Source organism: Mustela lutreola, chromosome 8, assembly GCF_030435805.1.
Source record: "Mustela lutreola isolate mMusLut2 chromosome 8, mMusLut2.pri, whole genome shotgun sequence".
Classification (NCBI taxonomy): domain Eukaryota; kingdom Metazoa; phylum Chordata; class Mammalia; order Carnivora; family Mustelidae; genus Mustela; species Mustela lutreola.
The window spans coordinates 113,155,850-113,174,746 of NC_081297.1; the positions used below are offsets into that span (position 1 = coordinate 113,155,850).

General features: G+C 36.5%; 1 protein-coding gene across 2 annotated transcripts in view; it reads left to right on the top strand.

Moving 5' to 3' along the window:
* The window catches only part of OTOGL (otogelin like), a 133,176-nt gene that overhangs the window by 90,302 nt on the left and 23,977 nt on the right, over positions 1 to 18,897 (top strand). For both annotated transcript variants that reach the window (XM_059186420.1, XM_059186421.1), the window contains 10 exons: positions 4,211 to 4,290; positions 4,636 to 4,709; position 5,552; positions 7,226 to 7,296; positions 10,684 to 10,861; positions 11,135 to 11,277; positions 11,513 to 11,536; positions 11,631 to 11,723; positions 13,890 to 14,079; positions 17,027 to 17,241. In XM_059186420.1, the coding sequence (XP_059042403.1) occupies positions 4,211 to 4,290; positions 4,636 to 4,709; position 5,552; positions 7,226 to 7,296; positions 10,684 to 10,861; positions 11,135 to 11,277; positions 11,513 to 11,536; positions 11,631 to 11,723; positions 13,890 to 14,079; positions 17,027 to 17,241 (1,069 nt within the window). The remainder of the gene's footprint in view (positions 1 to 4,210; positions 4,291 to 4,635; positions 4,710 to 5,551; positions 5,553 to 7,225; positions 7,297 to 10,683; positions 10,862 to 11,134; positions 11,278 to 11,512; positions 11,537 to 11,630; positions 11,724 to 13,889; positions 14,080 to 17,026; positions 17,242 to 18,897) is intronic.

Consider the following 18,897-nt stretch of genomic DNA (forward strand, 5'->3'; position numbering starts at 1 on the left):
GTTAAAGCAGAGAATAAGCCAGTGAAAACATAAATGTGTAATACAATATATTGTTAGATGGAGATAGTTGTTGTGGAGAAACAGAAAGGAAAGTAAGGGAGACAGAGAGCATAAGGCATGTGTGTCTTTGCTAATTAACATAGAGTGATCAGAGAAAAACACATGAACAAGGTAGTGTGTGGTCAGAGATGTAAAGGAAGGAAGGGAATTGGCTATGTGAATGTCTGGGGAATGATCTGAGAACAGTGCAAAGGTCCTGGGGTGGGAATATATCTGGTATGTGTGAAGATAAACAAGGAAGTCAGTTAGTTGGGACAAAGTGAACAAAACTAAAGGAGATGAAACTGGAGAGTCATGGTGGTGTGCAAATCACATAGGGCCTTGTGGTCCATTGTGGGGACTTTGTTTTTTCCTCTGAGCAATGTTCTGGTATATTTTGGACAGAGAAGTGGCATGGTTTGATTTATGTTTAAAAAGTTTCCTCTGGCTGTTGTACTGACTATTGGGAAGGCAGAGGACAAGGGCAGAACTGGTCAGTAATTCAGATAAGATGTGAAAGGGATTTGACTAGGATGCTAGCCCTGAAAGTTGTGAAAAGTGTGAAGATTCTGCATATATTTTGAACTTAGGGCCATGGGTTTTACAGATTTAATATTAATCATGAGAGATAAAGGAGTTAGTTTCAAGGTTAGGCATCAGCAATTTTTAGGTAGAACCATTTGAAATTACCATTTTTGTAGTAAAAATTGCTCAAATATTAGATGTTTCCACTTAATGGGGTGACTTAGTTGCCATCTATTGAGGTAGGGAGCACGGTAGGGGAGCAATCTGTAGGAAAAGTCAGGAATTTAGTTTTGAGGATATCAAATTTGAGAACAAAATTGTTCATTAGATTTGGCAAAACAGAGAATATGAAGAGCCAAAACAGAGACAGAGTATAAACAGCTTCTTCTTCTTCTTCTTCTTCTTTTTTTTTTTTAAGGAGTTTTGCTGTAAAGGAGAACAAAGAAATGAACAGTAATAGGAGGGAATATTTTTTAAAGGATCATTTTACATGAGGCCTCTGTGAGCTTCATTTCTGTGATAGACACTGGGTCTACAAAAGGTTCTGGGCACATGAATGAATGAGACACAGCACTTCTTTCCAGTCTTTAGGAAGAGGACAGAAACAAAACCCAATAATGATAATACAGTGGAAAGAGGGCTGAAGCAATAATGAAAACAACTAACACACTGTAGTCTTTGTAGAGTGACTCACACGGTGCCGAGTGCTGTGAATTGGGTCATCTCTTTATCCCCACTGTCGGGGGGGATAAAGAGGCACAGGGAGGTGACACAATTTGCTCTCTATGACACAGTTTCTAGACACTCGGGCCAGGAATTGAACCTCTACTGGGTATGAAGTGCCATGGGAGCAGAGAGAAGGAAGTATTTCTATTTCTATTTCTTTCTCTCTCTTTTTTAAAAAAAGATTTTATTTATTAATTTGAGAGAAGGAGTGTGCAAAAGTGGGGGAGGGGCAAAGGGAGAGGAAGAGCAGATTCTCTGCTGAGCTGGGAGCCCGAAGGAGGGCTCGATCCCAGGACCTGGAGATCATGACCTGAGCTGAAGGCAGAAGATGTTAACCGTCTTAGCCTTCCAGGCATCCCTCTATTTTCTTAAAAATAAGAACAGCTAATTCTGTATAAAAAGGAGACATGGCCAGCATTCACTTGGACCTCTCACGTTCACACACCTACTTCCTGCCTCTTCTGGTAGCCCTCAGGAGGAAGGGACACAACAGGGAAGGGGGGGCACAATGAGTTGGGCACTGGGGCAAGGAAGGGAGACAGAGGGCAGAGAGCATCGCCCACCCAGGCACAGGGGAGGAAATGAGCTATAGTTTGAATTAGCGTATTATTTCTTGTGGTATAACCGATCTCCTAGGCAGCTGAACCCAGATGCTCAGTGCTTCTGTAGTTTGGTCTGTAGCTTATTCTAAAACTTTCGGTTAGGATTCAGAGAAGAGATTCAGGATGAAACTTTGCCTCTCCCAAGATTTCTCATCTCTGTCTTCCTTCAGCTTCTCCCTCTGCCCTGCACTGAGATGCCTAATTATTTCTCCTGAGGAAGACTCAAGTACAGATCTGGGGCTTTTTTTTTTTTTTTTTTAAGATTTAATTTACTTATTTGAGAGAGATCATGAGAGGGCAAATGGTCAGAGGGAGAAGCAGACTCCCTGTGCAGGGAGCCTGATGCAGGACTCGATCCTGGGACTCCAGGATCATGAGCTGAGCCGAAGGCAGTTACTTAACCAGCTGAGCCACCAAGCCGCCCTGGAGCTGGGGCTTTAACACACCTCTGCTCCCCTCTCCAAGCCCCCCACAGAACCACCATCCTCCTTCTACAGAAGCACTGAGCACTCCTTCTAGATTTTTGCAATTTCTGGCACATAGCAAGTGTTAAAAACAAAAATATCTAGTGGAAACGAGAACTTCTATGAGAAAAGATGCCAACTAGCATACCATAGAGCCCATATGTAAATACAGTTTTTCCCTTATGTAATATACCTATTATAAGAAATGGTCTACATCTGAGGCATTTATTTATCAGTCAGAAGTTGAATAGATGATCAGTGGTGTGACAAAATAAAGAAGAATCTGCTGTGTGCAACTATGAAGGCGTTTTAAAGGAATAAGTTACTGATTTTTGCAAAATATTTTAAGTGGCTTTGGTTTTGACTTGCATAAAAAAATCATGAAGTAATTGAGTTGCACAAAAAATTGATGTTTATTTAATTTAATGATAACTTACTGTCCCTAGTCTTTCCATCCATATAGTAACTTTAATTTTTGTGTTTTGTTTGATGAAATTTAGAATAGACTAGGAATATCATACACCAGTTGAAGTTTTATTATTCAAATTCATTTTATAAAATAAACAATTGGTCACATAAACTAAGCTATTTATGTAAAAAAATAATCTGTGAGGGAGGTATCCAAGAGATGGCTAAATGTGTCTCATGTTAGAAGAGAAATTAGCTTTCCTTGTTTTTTTGTGTGTTTTTTTTAAAGTGTTGCCTGAATTTCTTTCCGTCAACTAGTGCCCTCTGGTGGCAATACTTACTCCTAATGTCAGGTTCATTTTCATCTTGAACTGGAAAGAGGCTTTGAGTATTTTTAATTCAGATTCTCTACAGATATTGGAAATGTCTAAAACCGGAAATGTCTAAAAATATTTAAAATGTTATTACTAACTTCTAGTGTATTTGAAAGTCAGATAAGCAAGGCTTTTTATAAAAACATTTGTGTTTATTCTCTCTAGCATGTATGAATCCAATTGGTTATACACAAAAGATTGCATTTATTTTCTTTGAATTAGAACAAATTGGACTCTGAGCATCAATTAGACAAGAAAGAAAATGTAACCTCACTACTTATATTGACTTCATTCCCTTAGATAAAAGCATTCCAGATGACCACTCTTGTCTTTGGCCCAAGACATTCAAGCCATAGCGCCTTCAAATTTGGGACCCCTGCTTTGCTTCCGTGCCATGCATGAGAAGTGGAGATCCTTAAGAAAACCGAACATCCTGGAATTTGCAATCCAATATCCATAGACTTATATACAACCATACCCTCCCAGGGCACTGCCAAACTTTTGGGGTCTTGAGAACCACCCCTTCTGCTCCTCCCCTCCCTGTTCTAGAAGAACAGCAACCATGTTCTACCTCCATCCATTCCACCTGGAGAGTCCTAATACCTTTTCAATGATTTAGGACTTAATAGTACTCAGGGAGAGCTACTGAATGTCTCTTTTGTTGTGCCAGTGTCTTTAAGGCAAGGATATTTAAAAAGCATCTCTATCAACTGAGATTTGGAGGAATGTAAGAGTGGAAAGAACAACAAATACAGATTAAAATCACAATAAATGATTCTTCTGCATTTCCAGTGATTTGTAGAGCATGGCTTTAGTGTGTTCCAAACACAAGCATATGCTTTGAAAATGCTGTGTTCAGATTCTTCATGAATCATGAATGATACCTATTTATCATCCCTTAGGGATTGGGATTTCATAAAATGAAGTATGATGGAAAACAACAAATGGAGCACTCCTTACTGCTTGGCAAACAGAGTAGAAGACTTTCAGGAAGAATATGTGTTTATTGCATATATTAAATACAGTATTTTTTTATTTTAAACTTTTTTCACTTTTTTTTTTTTATGTAAAGGGTTGAAGGATGCTTGCCCTACTGTCCTAAAAATATGATCCTTGATGAGGTCACCCTCAAATGCGTTTATCCAGGAGACTGTAAGTGGGAAATGTTCCTAATTTATTCTGAAAAATGAAACACATACGTATTTTTTTCTCTACTGATGGCAAGTGGTTATAAACAGAAGTTTTAGACAACAGACTTTTATAAGATTCTTCTTTAATATCCTTTCCACTTTTTTTGTTTTGTTGTTTTTACTTCTAAAACATATAAATCTTCCCTCTGACACCCCTCCTGTGTTTTCTCCCCCAAAACATTTTTCTGGAAGCTAAAGATCCTTTTGGAAGTATATATGGACCTCATTTTAAGCACAGCAGATTAAGGAAGTGTATCTTTGTGCTTTTTGGTTTTTGTTTTCATTTTTTGTTTTTGTTTTTTTGTAGGCATACCTCTGATTCCCACAGAACCTGCATTAGTGCCACCAGGTAAGCCGTCTCTACCCATGTTTACAGCTATTGTTACCATTTGAGACCCTGAGATTAGCATTATGTAACTTAAGTCTTAGCACACTTAATAACGGCTAACTGACATCGGTATTACCCATTGGCTTGAAAACCCAGCAGTCACTTTGTTGCGTTCCGTAGCTGTTCACTGGCTCAGCATGCCAGGTTTTCTGAACACCAGGTTTTCTTTTTTTTTTTTTTTTTAAAGATTTTATTTATTTATTTGACAGAGAGAAATCACAAGTAGACAGAGAGGCAGGCAGAGAGAGAGAGAGAGGGAGGCAGGCCCCCTGCTGAGCAGAGAGCCTGATGTGGGACTCGATCCCAGGACCCTGAGATCATGACCTGAGCCGAAGGCAGTGGCTTAACCCACTGAGCCACCCAGGCGCCCCTGAACACCAGGTTTTCTGAACAGCTTCATCATTTGGTTTACTGCTTCCTCTATTTCGGTAGTACAGATAACAAGGACTTCCCTCACATTTTAAACTTAGAATTTGGGTGTCGCTAAATCGTGCATAAATATTCGCAGTCGTTAAGTAGACTCTGAAGAGAGGCTCATGCAAATGAAGTCATCCTTTGGCACTTCCATTTTTGTTCTGTCCCAGCCTCTGGAGTGGACATTCTGGCTCATACCTCACTCTCTCCCTCTCTAGGAAATTTGGCATAGGAAAGAGTTTGATAAATCTGTTCACAGTAAGGCTTGACAAATGTATTATTTTTCCGGAGGTTATACTTTAGAAAAGTTCAGATACTTATTCTTTTTTTTTTTTTTTTGGTTATATTATCATAGCTTCACTGTATTTCTAATTAAATTATCTACTTAAAAAGGCAGGTAGGTGTTGTGACCTTATGTAAGGGTTATGGCTTTCAGAGTCCATTCCAAGAGATTTTAAAAATAAAAATGTTCTGAATCAATCATCTAAATAAACAAAATTTTAAAAATTGAAGTACTGTCGACATACATAAACCTCTCAATAACTATTACTATTCCCACTATTCTTCCTGGCTCCCAATTATCAAATATTTAGCACCTGCCAAGCGCTGGACTAATCACTTGGCATACATTTAATCCTTGTAAGTCATTAGAATTTTCCATGACTCTGTGTTTATTTTGGACTAGAACTTTATTTCCTCTTCTATGGCTTAAATGATTATGATGATAACAATAAAAATATTTAGGTTTGTATTGTTTCATATTTTCTAGAAGATGTAATCTTCTAGAACATGAACACTGCTCCTAGGACCAAGGAATGGGAATTTTGTTGTTCTTTATTCTTAAATTAGAAATGATAAAATAAGCACAAAATTAAGGTTACTTAGAGAATTTATTTCACTGAAAAAGTAAGTTTTCTCTTCTATCATTGTGATAGACTGAACTATGGCCCTCCAAAGATGTTGATCTCTTAATCTCAAGAATTTGTTAATATGATCTTACATGCAAAGGGACTTTGCAAATGTGAATAAGTTAAGAGTCTTGAAATGGGGAAATTATCCTATATTAATCCATGTGTTTCCAGTATAATAACAAGGGACCTGATAAGAGAGTGGCAGGAGTGTTAGAGTCAGAGAAGGTGACAGGATGACACAATCAGAGAAGGGAAGGGAGAGAAATTTGAAGATATAATTCAATGGCTTTGAAGATGGAAAATGGGACCATAAGCCAAAGTAGTCAGGCAATTCAAAGAGTCGGAAAAGGGAAGGAAACAGATTCTTCCTTGGAGCCTCTAGAAGGAATGCAGCCCTGCTGATACCTTCATTTTTAGGACTTTGATTTCCAGGACCACAAGATAATGAATTGATGATATTTTAAGCCGTGAAATTTGTAATAATTTGTTACAATAACAACAAGAAATGAATACAGTCATTTTTGGGCAATATCAACTCAACAGTGGATACCAATTATAGCTAGACAAAATTTCAACCATTCCTTTTGGCTCTTCTGTGGTCCTTCAGACTTTGACTATTTTAGAGATGACTTGAGTCCTAACAATAGATTTTGAAGGTGCCTTACACATGTGTTTACCAATCACATCTTCCCTGTCTATGGATCCCTTCTTCATTGCACCCCCACTGGTGGTCCACATGGGACTCAAAGCCCCATCCATTCTTCCTGCAAGGAAAACATTCTAGAAATTCACCAAGGGAAATAAATTAGCTTCACTACTTATTTTTAAAAGGCAATAGAATTTGTAACTCCTGAGCACTCTTCAGTGATACTGATATTTTTACCTGTTCAGACAATTGCGTTGACACCATCAAGACGGTGAAGAAGTTTATAGAATGGTGGTTAAAAATCTGAGATTTGGAATAAGAATCCCAAGTTTGAATTCCTAGCTTACCTGTCTATACCTTCATTTCCTTATCTGTAAAATGATAAGAGTATTGTACCTACTTGATGGAGTTCTTGCAACGAATAAATGAAATTATCTGTATAAAGTTCCTTAGCACACGTTCTACTGCATGCAAATTCCTTATATGATAGATACCATTCCACTAATGGAAAGGATATCTTCATTTCTAATAGGTCCAGAAATGATTACTCCATCAGACTTCACTGTATTGGACGTGCTAACTCCCACAACGACAGGTTTGGAATGTGAGGTATGGCTGGGTGATCTAGTCCAGTTACTGGAATTCCTCATAGCATCTGTTCAAGTTTGTGTATCACTATCCAAATGCTATTAAACTTATCTTGCTATGTTCTGTAGTCTCTCTTTGCCAAGAGATAATAAGAAATATGCATTACATTTTAGCAATTTTTTGGTGCCCTCTTAGAGGGACAAACAACTGTATTTTCTCACATGGTTTAGACATGTCCTACTGATTAGATTCTGGTCACACTAAAAACCAAAATTCAGATGAAATCTTTTTCTTCTTCCTTAAGATTTTATTTATTTATTAGAGAGAGAGAGATGAACATGAGGAGTGGGGAGTAGCAGAAGGAGAGGGAGAAGAGAAGCAGACTCCCCACTAAGCAGGGAGCCCAGAAGAGGGCTTGATCCCAGGACCCTGAGCTCATGACATGAGCCCGAAGCAGGAGCTAACTGACTGAGCCCCTCAAATGAGGTCTTAAGTATACTTTAATAAAAAGTTAACTAATGTGGGCTGCTCTGTAAGATGGGAATTCAAAAATATTTATTAAGCAGCTATTATATGCCAGGCACTATGCCAGAAAACAAAGATACACATTGGCAAGCAAAAAAAGTTCAGCTCATTGGACCCCAGAGCTTGTAGTTGTCTTGGCTGAGACTTGAACACTTGGTTATCTTCTTGCTTCCAATGTGCTACTTGTTTGATAAGCCAACTATTCATTCCACCAATATTTATTCGATCTGAAGAGAAACCAGAGCATCCACCAATATTTATTTAACACCATTTTTGGCCAGGCATTATCTAAGTACTATAAATAAAGCAATATAAAAGCAAGCAAAAATTCATGCCTTTATGGAGTTCATATTCTATTGGAGGCTCTAAGATAGCCAGTAAGCAAAATAAGTTACTAAATTATAGAATGTTAGAAGGTGCTGCTCAAGGAATAATAAATCTGTTTTCAATGACATGCTCAGAAAATCCTCCCAGATAAAGTAACTTCAGAGTAAACAATCTGAAGAAGTTCGGAAATGGATCCCTGCAGAGAACTAAGGCAGTGGGAATAGCTGTGGAAACCAGGAAACAGGGTTCCAGGCAGAGGGACCAGCAAGTGCAAAGGCCCAGAGGTAAAAATATACCTGACATTTTAAAAGAATATTAAGGAGGCCATTAAGCTAGTAAGCAATAAGATAAGAAATAAATTAGATTATTTAAGGCCTTGTAGATGATTGTAAAGACTGTGGCTTTTATTTTAAAAGACATAGGAAGACAGTGGCTATTTCTGAGCAGAGAGATTACACAATCTGATTTGTTATAGGATCATTTAGCTGTTATGTTGAGAATAGGGTGCAAACAGACAACAGAACCAGTTAGGAGGCTATTGTGAGAATTTAGGCAGAAATGATGGTGGCATGGACCTGGGGAGAGCAGTGAGGATGGTGAGAAATGCCTGGGCTCCGAGTGTATTTTGAACATAGAGGGCACAGAATTTGCTGAAAGATTAGATGTGGGGTGTGAGTAAAACAAAAGCATCAAGGATTCTAAGATCTTTTCCTTCAGCAATTAAAGGATAAAATTGAGTTTTGCGGTGTGAAGACTGAGATTGTTCCTAGACATCAGAAAGGTGCAGATGTACAGTTCTGGTAGACATAAATAGAGCTTAGAGCAGAGGTCAGGCTGAATTCAATTTTGGAACTTCTCAGTGATGGGATGAAATCACAAAAGGAGTGGAAGCAGATAGAGAAGAGGGGAAGGAGGAAGATATGACAACAAACGAGCAAAGGATAGTGAAATAGGAAAAAATGGAGGAGATTGTAGGTGGTCTAGAAGCTAGGGAAAGAAAACACTAAGGAAGATGGAGTCCTGTGCTATCTTAAATACGTTAGGAGGTCAAGCAAGGGTAGGTCTGAAAACTGATCGTTGGATTTGGCAATGTAGAGTTCATTGGTGACCTTATTAAAATAGTTTCAGTAGAATGGAAGGTAGAGATTGTTTTAGGTGTTTAGATGTTGTAGGGACACTAGTTTTTGTCCAACTGCTTTCATTTTCCTGGTTAAACAGAAAGCAGAGCGTCAATACTGGGAGGTGATACAACCATATCCAGAAAATTTTAGAAAATCAGACTTGACTATTTGCCTCCCTTTGGCTCTCAAATTTGGGAGTGCTCACCTAATAGTCTCACCATTTTGAGAAGTATTTAACCTCTCTTATCCTTAATTTTGATCATATTTAATATTGGAATGATAGAAACTCAACTCATAAAGTTTATGGAGAAGCAAATGAAATAAGCTACTGTTAGTGTACGGCATATAACAGATGCTAAATAGATGTTAGATTTTCTTCCCCATCCCCTGAGATGCAGTATAGAGTAGTGGCCAAGGTCACAGATTCCAGAGTAACAATCCCTGAACTTAAATTCTAACTCTTCCACTTACTAGTATGGGATCTTGGGCAAGTTACTTTGACCTTCATCCTCCTGATTTCCCCATCTATAAAAGAGGAAAAAAATAATAGTACCTACCTCAGAGGGCTATCATTGGGGGAGTGAAATGTGTTATTAGAATAATGTCTTGAACATAATATGTGACATAAATATTTGATCATTGCTGTAATTATTACTATAACTTAAATATAATAAAATTTATATATTTTAGAAAATCTACCACTGATTTTTTAATTTGTTTATCTAGAAGTCAGTGAGCTATATATAAAAATTAACTTATAATGATTTTGGGGCTCCTGGGTGGCTCAGTGGGTTGAGCCTCTGCCTTCAGCTCAGGTCATGATCTCAGGGTCCTGGGATCAAGCCCCACATCAGGCTCTCTGCTCAGCAGGGAGCCTGCTTTCCTCTCTTTCTCTCTGCCTGCCTCTCTGCCTAATTGTGATCTCTCTCTCTGTGTCAAATAAATAAATAAAATCTTAAAAAAGAATTAACTTATAATGATTTTATCCAGAGGCTATTAAACTGATCTCTCATATGAATGTTTAATGAAATATATATAGTGTTAAGTAATAGTTTTTTTAAACTGACATTAACAGAAGTTATAATGATACATTAGCTTTGTAAAACATATGAAAGCCTGACCTGTACTGTATAGGTCTGTTTGTAAACACTAATGAAGACAATTTAGAACAAGATTTCAATGTGCTCAGATGTCTGAGTATGTAGGCAATTCTGATATCAAATCAGTATGAAGGTAAAGCTTAAATTAAGTTCAAACTGAGCATTTTAGAGAGAATACACCAATAAAAATTGTAGTGAAATTTAAATGATCTCTCAAAAGCTTTTGTATTTAGGAAATATATACTATGGGTAATGGGATTGGGCAATTAAAAAATTAATTGAAAACATTTGTTAAAAAGAGGAAAAAGAAAACTAATTTTCTTTTTTATTAACAGCCTCAACAATTTGATCCTGTTTATAATTGTAGCCAATATATATGTCTTAATATGGAATGGCAGTTGTACAACTGGTCCCTCAATTGCCCAAAGGACTTGGAAATGCCCGACTGTGGTTTCCGGGGAAGGCCCGTGCAAGTGAACAGCGATATCTGCTGCCCTGAGTGGGAATGTCCTTGTAAGTTTGCATTTCTTACATGGCAGGCAGTTTTCCAATCAGGAGGAAACTATTTTTTTTGAGCTGATCACCTCACTCATCACACCCAGTTATTGCTGAACTTTCTCCATTTAATTTAGGATTTTATTTCCCAGTATGCAAATTTTAGAGTTGCTCCTTGTCAAATGTATTAACACTAATTTAAAAGTGTGTGTGTGTGTTTTTAAAGGAGTTATCATTAGTACAAATACAAATAGTGAATAGACCAAATCCATTCTCTACCATGTTTTTTAGGTCGGTGTTCCATGTTGTCAGAGCTGAGCATTATTACATTTGACGGAAACAATGCAGCATTGTATAGTATGGCTTCTTATATCTTAGTAAGAATTCCTGGGGAAATTATAGTTGCTCATATTGAAAAATGTTCCATGAATCAGGTAGGTCATAATTCATTCTCGTGTCATTTCTTCATAAATCTGTAGCTGATGTACACTGCAACGTTAGATATTGTCAGAGCAAGAGAGGGCTCAAGAACTCACTGAGATTTATCTTCTAGTACTTAAAAAAATGTTTCATGTGAATATATTTAGATGCATGTAATATTAATTTGAATAATGTTTTTAAGAAGTCAAATAATATATTTTAAAGTGTTTTTTATACATTTTTTTTCAGAATGGAAATTCACTTAAAAAGCTAGTGAGTATTTGTAAAGTGTTTCATAAATTTCTTCTCTTCATTGCTAAAGTTTTGTTTTGCTCCATAAAGTTTTAATTTTTTTTTTCAAATTAAGACACCCTCTGGAAGAATGTATGGACTTTGTTTTAAGAAGTTAAATTTGACAACATCTATGCATAAAATACTTGTTAATCGGGCAGCAAGAAAGGTAAGAGCTCAAAGTTAAGAGAGCCTCACATTGGAGAAAATTAAGAAATTATATTAAACACGTTTATTTCCAAAAGCAGGGAAAATTAAATATATCAGTGGAGTTTCATTATTATTGTGTTTAATCATTCATTTCATGGACAGTAAAAAATTGTGCTTCTTAATATTATATTTCTCCTTCCATAATGTACCACGTGTTGCAAATATTTCTCCCCTTGTGAGGTTAGCTATAAAAGCCATGTCAAAGACATGAAATCCCTTTTAGGTAATGTGAGTGCCCAAGTTCCAGAGTGAACGTTAGTGTTTTAAATTAAACAAGGTAGAAATGATGTAAAAAATGAGGGATCACAAGGTTGAAAAACCTAGTAGTTAAGAATACCAGAATGCTGACCACCGAGAAAAAAATAGTTTCAAAGTGCTGATGATGTTAATTTTTCAATGAATATGTGATAGCTAAAATAAGAAAAAATGAAGAAATATTTAATGACTGAAATAAACTGAAGAAGGGGGATGTTTTATAAAAAGATCGAAAAAAGCCATTTGATTTAATAGGAAAAAACCTTTATCCCAAGGAATATGTGTTTACTAGAGAAGGGTAAGTTATAAACTGGGTATTTCACTTATATGGTTCTCTCAAAAATGTAAGAAAATGACGTGTAAAGATTTTGCTAAAATGACAGATGTTACACACTTTCTAGGAATAATTCTGTCTTTTTAAGCACAGGCCAAACATTCTAGACTGGAAACAATATGAAAATGAGCCTAAAATATAGTAAGGGATTAGGAAGCTTTATTTTAAGTAAAGTAAAATATATGAATGGGGGAATTGTTTAGATGGTAGCATTTGTATATACTTCTGATTCAATCAGTTGATTCATTGACAGAAAATGAGGGAAATAAATTTAAACTTACATCTGGTCAGTGCTATTAGTGAGCATTTGGGCCAAAGGGATTATTTATGGTTTCAACTGATTCATATCTGGTCATGTATTCAGTTAAGAACTAACTCTTTAAGAATCATTTATTGAGAGTTTGTGTGATAAAACAAGAAGATCCTGGTCTCAAGTAACTTGTAGCTGTATGTGAGGTATTTAAATGTAATTGTCTGCCAATTAGAAAGCAATAGGAGGTATAGTGATAGAGTTTGACTAATATATCGCAGAAACAGGTCACCTAATGCAGTTCATAGGATGGTCAAATAGGTGTTTTTGGAGGAGGTGACAGCTAAGAGAAATCTTAAAAGAAAGTGGAAATTAACCAGGTAGCAGTAAGACTATTTCAGCCTGCAGATGGCAGTATGAGGAAGATATAAAGATGAGAAACTGGATGGTTGGTGAGATATGACCCAGAAAGGTTCTCTGTCTTTGTCATTGTTTAAAACAGTGTTTTTCTAAATATAATGCTTGGATTGTCTACATTTGTATTACCAAGAGTACGTTTTAAAAATACAGAGCCTAGTATCGCATCCAAGACTAGGAAATAGAACTGCAGGGAAACTTAATCTTTACCAAGATTGACAAATGATTATGAAGAACATTATAGTTGAATGGTGATTTCGAAGATCAAAGAAAGGACCTAGATTAAAGAAAACATCCTAAAAATAACTCTATTATCTTAGGTTCATATTAGTAGATAATCTTGTAATCAACATGTATTAAGGGAAACGGACAGAAAGGCATAGGTAACACAGAAGAAAGTTAAGTTTTGAAGAAAATAAGGGGCAACAAGTTTAGAACAAATACTGAATATAGAAAGATACAACAAAGGAATAATAAAATAACTAGAAGTTGTGAGAAGCTGTAGCAGCAGCAGAGAAATAAATTTTTAAAAACTTAGGAAATAGTTTATATTCAACAAGAAGAAATGGAAACATCTGAATTCTACTACTTCTTCTTCTTTTTTTTTTTTTTTTTAAGAATTTATTTATCTATTTGACAGACACAGACCACAAGTAGGCAGAGAGGCAGGCAGAGAGAGAGGCAGAAGCGGGCTCCCCACTGAGAGCCCGATGCAGGGCTCGATCCTAGGACCCTGAGATCATGACCTGAGCTGAAGGCAGAGGCTTAACCCACTGAGCCACCCAGGCACCCCCTGAATTCTACTTCTAATGTGTATATTGAAACATAAAAATTTGTCTAACATTTGTAAACTTATTGTGTCATTTTAGGTAGAAGTGGATTCCATTGTTGTGCCTCTGCCCTTTACAAATCAAGAACTATCCATAGAAGATTCTGGTACCATGTATGTGATTACGACTCCAGCTGGACTAATCATAAAGTGGGCTCACCTTACAGGGATCATAGACATTCATTTTGGCTTTCAATTTAACTTGTCATCTTACACAGAAGGACTCTGTGGTGAGCATTGCTCTTCAAATCTTAATTTCTTTTCATTTTTTTTTCCTGTTCACATTACACCAATGGCCCCTGATGCCCCACTTTTCATATTTGAGGTGTAATGTTAACTCTCAGTTCCCCTATGAATACTATTTCATCCCAATAAGTGGGTTAAGAAGCAAGAAGTAACATTTCAATTTCCATATTTTATGAAAATACATGTTCACTACTACTATCACAATACTGTTTGTATTCCTACTATATTCTATATCTATCCTACTATATTCATCTTTATTAATTACTAATAAAGTACCAACTGTTATTTTATATACTTGAATTTATTCAATTCTAATAATAGCCCTCATAAGTTGGTATTAATTTACAAGTGAGAAATATGAGTTACAGAAAGATTAAAGGCTTAAATGGGTTTGTTTCTTCCTTATTATGTTAAAATTCGAAATAAGGGAAAACTTAGTTGCTTAAGTCACGTTGAAAGTTACATGCCGGGAACAAACCATTCTCAATATTTATCCCAGTTTTATTATAAAGTATAATGCCTAAATGTATCTTTACACCTGGTTAGTATCACATCATTTTACATAGACACATAAAGAGTTATATTTTTTTGACACGTAGTTATAAACTAAAGGAAACAAATTTTAAAAACCCAGGTACACAACAAAATAAAAAAATATAATACTGAATTTGATATCTGATGGAGGTTATTCTCTTTGTAGCTCTGTGCTCTGAAGAGAACATCAGTTTCCTCATCTTTAAAATGGGAATAGCAACATTCTACCTTCAAGATTGTTGTTAGGGTTGAATGTAAAAATTAATGTCAAACACTTCACACATTGTTTAATACACACAATAAATCCTAGCTTAGTAAAATATATCTACTTTAATCTCACCAAATATTAATTGACTAAAAGTTTATGGATCACCTTCTGAGTGTTTGTGGACTCAGTGTTTGGTATTGACAACATAAAAACAAATAAGACTGTGTCCTCTCTCTCAAAAACTACATAAAACACCCAGATTTCTTCCTTAAAGCATTTAGTGAAAAGTTTTGTATGCAAAGATTTTACCTTTTTTAAAGGTTTACCTTGCCTATTTATAGCATGCTATACATTGCACAAAGTTCCATGGGGAATGAAGATTATCACTGTGGAAATAGCTATTTTTGAGTATGTACAGTATTGGTTAAACATAATCCATAGTGTTTATTGAGTAATACTCAGAGACTTTAGGAATGCATATTTTCTCTGATGATTTATCATTTCTGCCTGCTATGATTTCTCTTTGATCTTGTGGATTTTTCTCCTTCACTTATTATCAGCTTATACTTTTACAGACACACTCTGCTAACTGGATTTTTAAATAATCACTGTTTTATTTATTTATAGAGAAGGGGGTAGGATTGAATTTTTGCTAACTGAGGGTCACCCCCTAATGTTTATGACCTCCATAGTGGGTGAAGAAGGTTTTTGTTAGAGGGAAATCTGGGTGCTGTCGGGTCTGAAAAAGTTGCAGCGAACAAGAATATGACCCAAATTGAGCATGAACACCAGAATGGGAGATCTGTATGAATACTTTGTTCTGGCCAGAACTGTGAAGTGTGTAGGACTGGTGGCTGGAGTTGCAATAAGAACAATTTTTCCTAGCAGTTACCTTTTTCCAGGAAAGTTTAGACTTAAAAAATAGTAGCTGCTTGACAATATAGTTCACTTCACTTGAGTTTTTTTATTTGTTTCTTTTCATTGCCTTCAGTCATTTGTATATGACAAAGCAAATATGGGAGCAGCAACCTTTATGATCTTAAATATGCCTACTTGAGGATTAAGATTTGATACTTGAAAAAAATGTTCAATTATATCTTTTGTAGCCGGTGCCTTGGGGATTAAGAAAAAATATATCTTAAGGTATGGTGGGCTTCAGATAAAGTCTGATCAGGGTTCTGGGCTGATTTTCTGCCCTCGCCTTGAATCTGCACTCCACGGCATGAAGAGTAAGCTCTTCCCCAGTCTGGCCTTCCTCAGGAAGATAGAGGGCTATAGCAGATCCAAGCATCATAACCACCAATAGGCCATGTCATCATAAGGAATAGAGATTGTCTATGTCTTAGAATTTCGAGGTCAAATTCTGTTTGGCAGTGGTTGTTTAAATGTTGAATGTATCCATGTGTCTAGGTGACTGCCTAACCTGACTGGTGTATTATCTGTAACAGTTGTTAATGCACAGGAGTAAGGACTACCTTTATGCCAATCGTGGCCTTCTCCTGTAATGGTGATGGGGCAGGGATACTTCCTGAAGCAGAATTTAATGTTTTCAGGCAGGGTTTTCCTGGAGGAACGGATGCCGGGAGGCAATCATCAAATGCCCACCACCTTAAGGAATATCTTGGAAAGCTTAAGAACTAGTTCTTCAATTGGGTGATAGTGGTAATAGTGAAGGAGTGTGGGGGTGGAGTCAAGCTCCTCTTTCTTCATTTTCTATCATCTTTACACATTTCTTAACTTCTAGGATTGTGGTTTCTTCCTTATTTGGTTAAGAAAACTCTGTATTGGGGTACCTGGGTGGCTCAGTCATTAAGTGTCTGCCTTCGACTCAGGTCATGATCCCAGGGTCCCACATTGGGGGTCTCTGCTCAGAGGAAAACCTGCTTCTCCCTCTCCCACTACCCCTGCTTCTGTTCCCTTTCTCCCTGTGTGTCTCCCTGTCAAATAAATAAATAAAATCTTTAAAAGAAAAAAAAAAAAGAAAAAGAAAACTCTGTACTATTTTATCAAAGAATCAGATACATAATTTAAAAATCCATCAACATTAAAGTGAAAGGATATACATTTGGAACCTTGTTCAGTAAGTAATTTATTCATTTAAAATCAATTATTAAGATGATATATTTCTGCTGCCTACATTTGGTTTGAGTGAAAAAGTTTTTCCTTCTGAATGTCACATATCTTTCTAGGAATTTGCAATGAAGATCCGGACGATGATCTAAGGATGCAAAATGGCACAATTATTACAAATATGGAAGACATAGAATTATTTATTGAGAGCTGGGAAATTGAGAAATCATTTGAAGTAACAACAAGAAGACCTGTTAGGAATTGTACTGAGCATGACTGCAGTCACTGCATTGAGCTATTGAAGAGAAGAGTTTTCCTTCCATGCCATAATAAAGTAAGTTAAGGGAAACCATAAATAAGAACTGTCATGTTGGATGTGTTGAGAGTTAAGCCAATAAATTCCTGTTCTTGCCATGATGTTCTTCTCCTGGAAATAGTTTAGCCCCAAACCTTCTGTCAGTATGCTTTGGATTTCAGAATCATTTGCTTTTATAGACTTAAAGAGATAGGAAGGATACTTACCTTTTTTTCTCCTATGTTTTTTCAGAACTGTATCTACAGTTTTCAAGAAAAAATGAAATTCTGTCCTATGAATAAATGCCTCTAGGAGAAAGAAATCAATGTCACTTGATAACCAAATAGAGAAACCAAGACAGTGAGGATATTGTCAGTTCTCTATGATCTTGGCATCTTAGGTGTATACTTGTAGTAGAGCCTGTCATATATTCAATTTAAACATTTTTTATTTATCTCCAACTTTCTGACTTTATGTGACTAGTATATATTTTAAGTAATCTCTGTCATTAAAAAAAAAAGGTGTATTGTTAGGGACACACAGGACAGATAAATATGGCATTTCATGAATCCTTTAGTGAGAGTTTGTGAGCATCTAGTACTTCCAAGGCATCGTGTTAAAGTCCTATGACCCAAAGATGAGTAAGACTCTCCCACCTCCCATGCTAGATTATGGAGTGTAGATCCCATAATTCTCACCCTGCCCTATGAGTTCAAAATGGCATATCTTTTGGGAGCTTCAGTTTTACTTGGAGATATGGATGCAGATGGGTTTTAAATGTTCACATTTTTTTTAAAAAAGCAAGTATATAAAAATGAAAAAAAATAATACTTTAAAACTCAGTTTAGTGTTATTTTAATGTCTTTTTAAAGCACATGATGTTTTGGACACCTGGGTGGCTCCGTTGGTTAAGGGTCCGCTTTCAGCTCAGGTCATGATCCAGGGTCCTGGGATCTAGTCCCGCATTAGGCTTCTTGCTCAACAGGGAGCCTGCTTCTCCCTCTGCCTGCCGCTCCCCCTGCTTGTGCGCTCTCTCTCTCTCTCTCTCTCTGACAAATAAATAAATAAAAATAAGATCTTTAAAAGAAAAAGCATGATGATTTTTTAAATGATGTGTTTTTTGTAAAGATTTTATTTATTTATTTGAAGTTTCTTTCACTTACACTTAACATACCTGCCAACAACCATCTTATCAAGGTGTATGAGGTCCTCTACCCTCTGGCCCACCCACTTCTCTAGCTTCCTCTTTGCTGTACCCTTCTGGCTTACTAAGCTCCAGTCTCCTGTCAACTCTTTGAATATTCCAAAGTTTTTCCTGCCAGTGGGCTTTTAAACTTCTAGTTTTCCCAGCCGGAATACTTCTCTCCTCTAATTCATTTTAGTGTGTTGACTCCACTGGATCCTATTCAAAGCCTTTTTTTAGTTACGAGATCTGCAGACAGAGAATAGGTCTGTGTTATTGACCTTTATGCTCCTCATGCATAGGACAGTGTCTGATAAGTAGTTAGGTGTTCAATAAATTATGAAAGCCTGCTTAAGTGAATATATGAATGGGGGATATAGGAGGTTCAGCTTTTGTGGTTTAACTGGAAAGGTATCTAACTTTTTACTTTGGATAAATTAAGTCATGTGGGATTTCAAAGCAAAATACCCAGAAAAAGCTTGGAAACGTAGTTCTGGGGCTCAGAGGAGGTA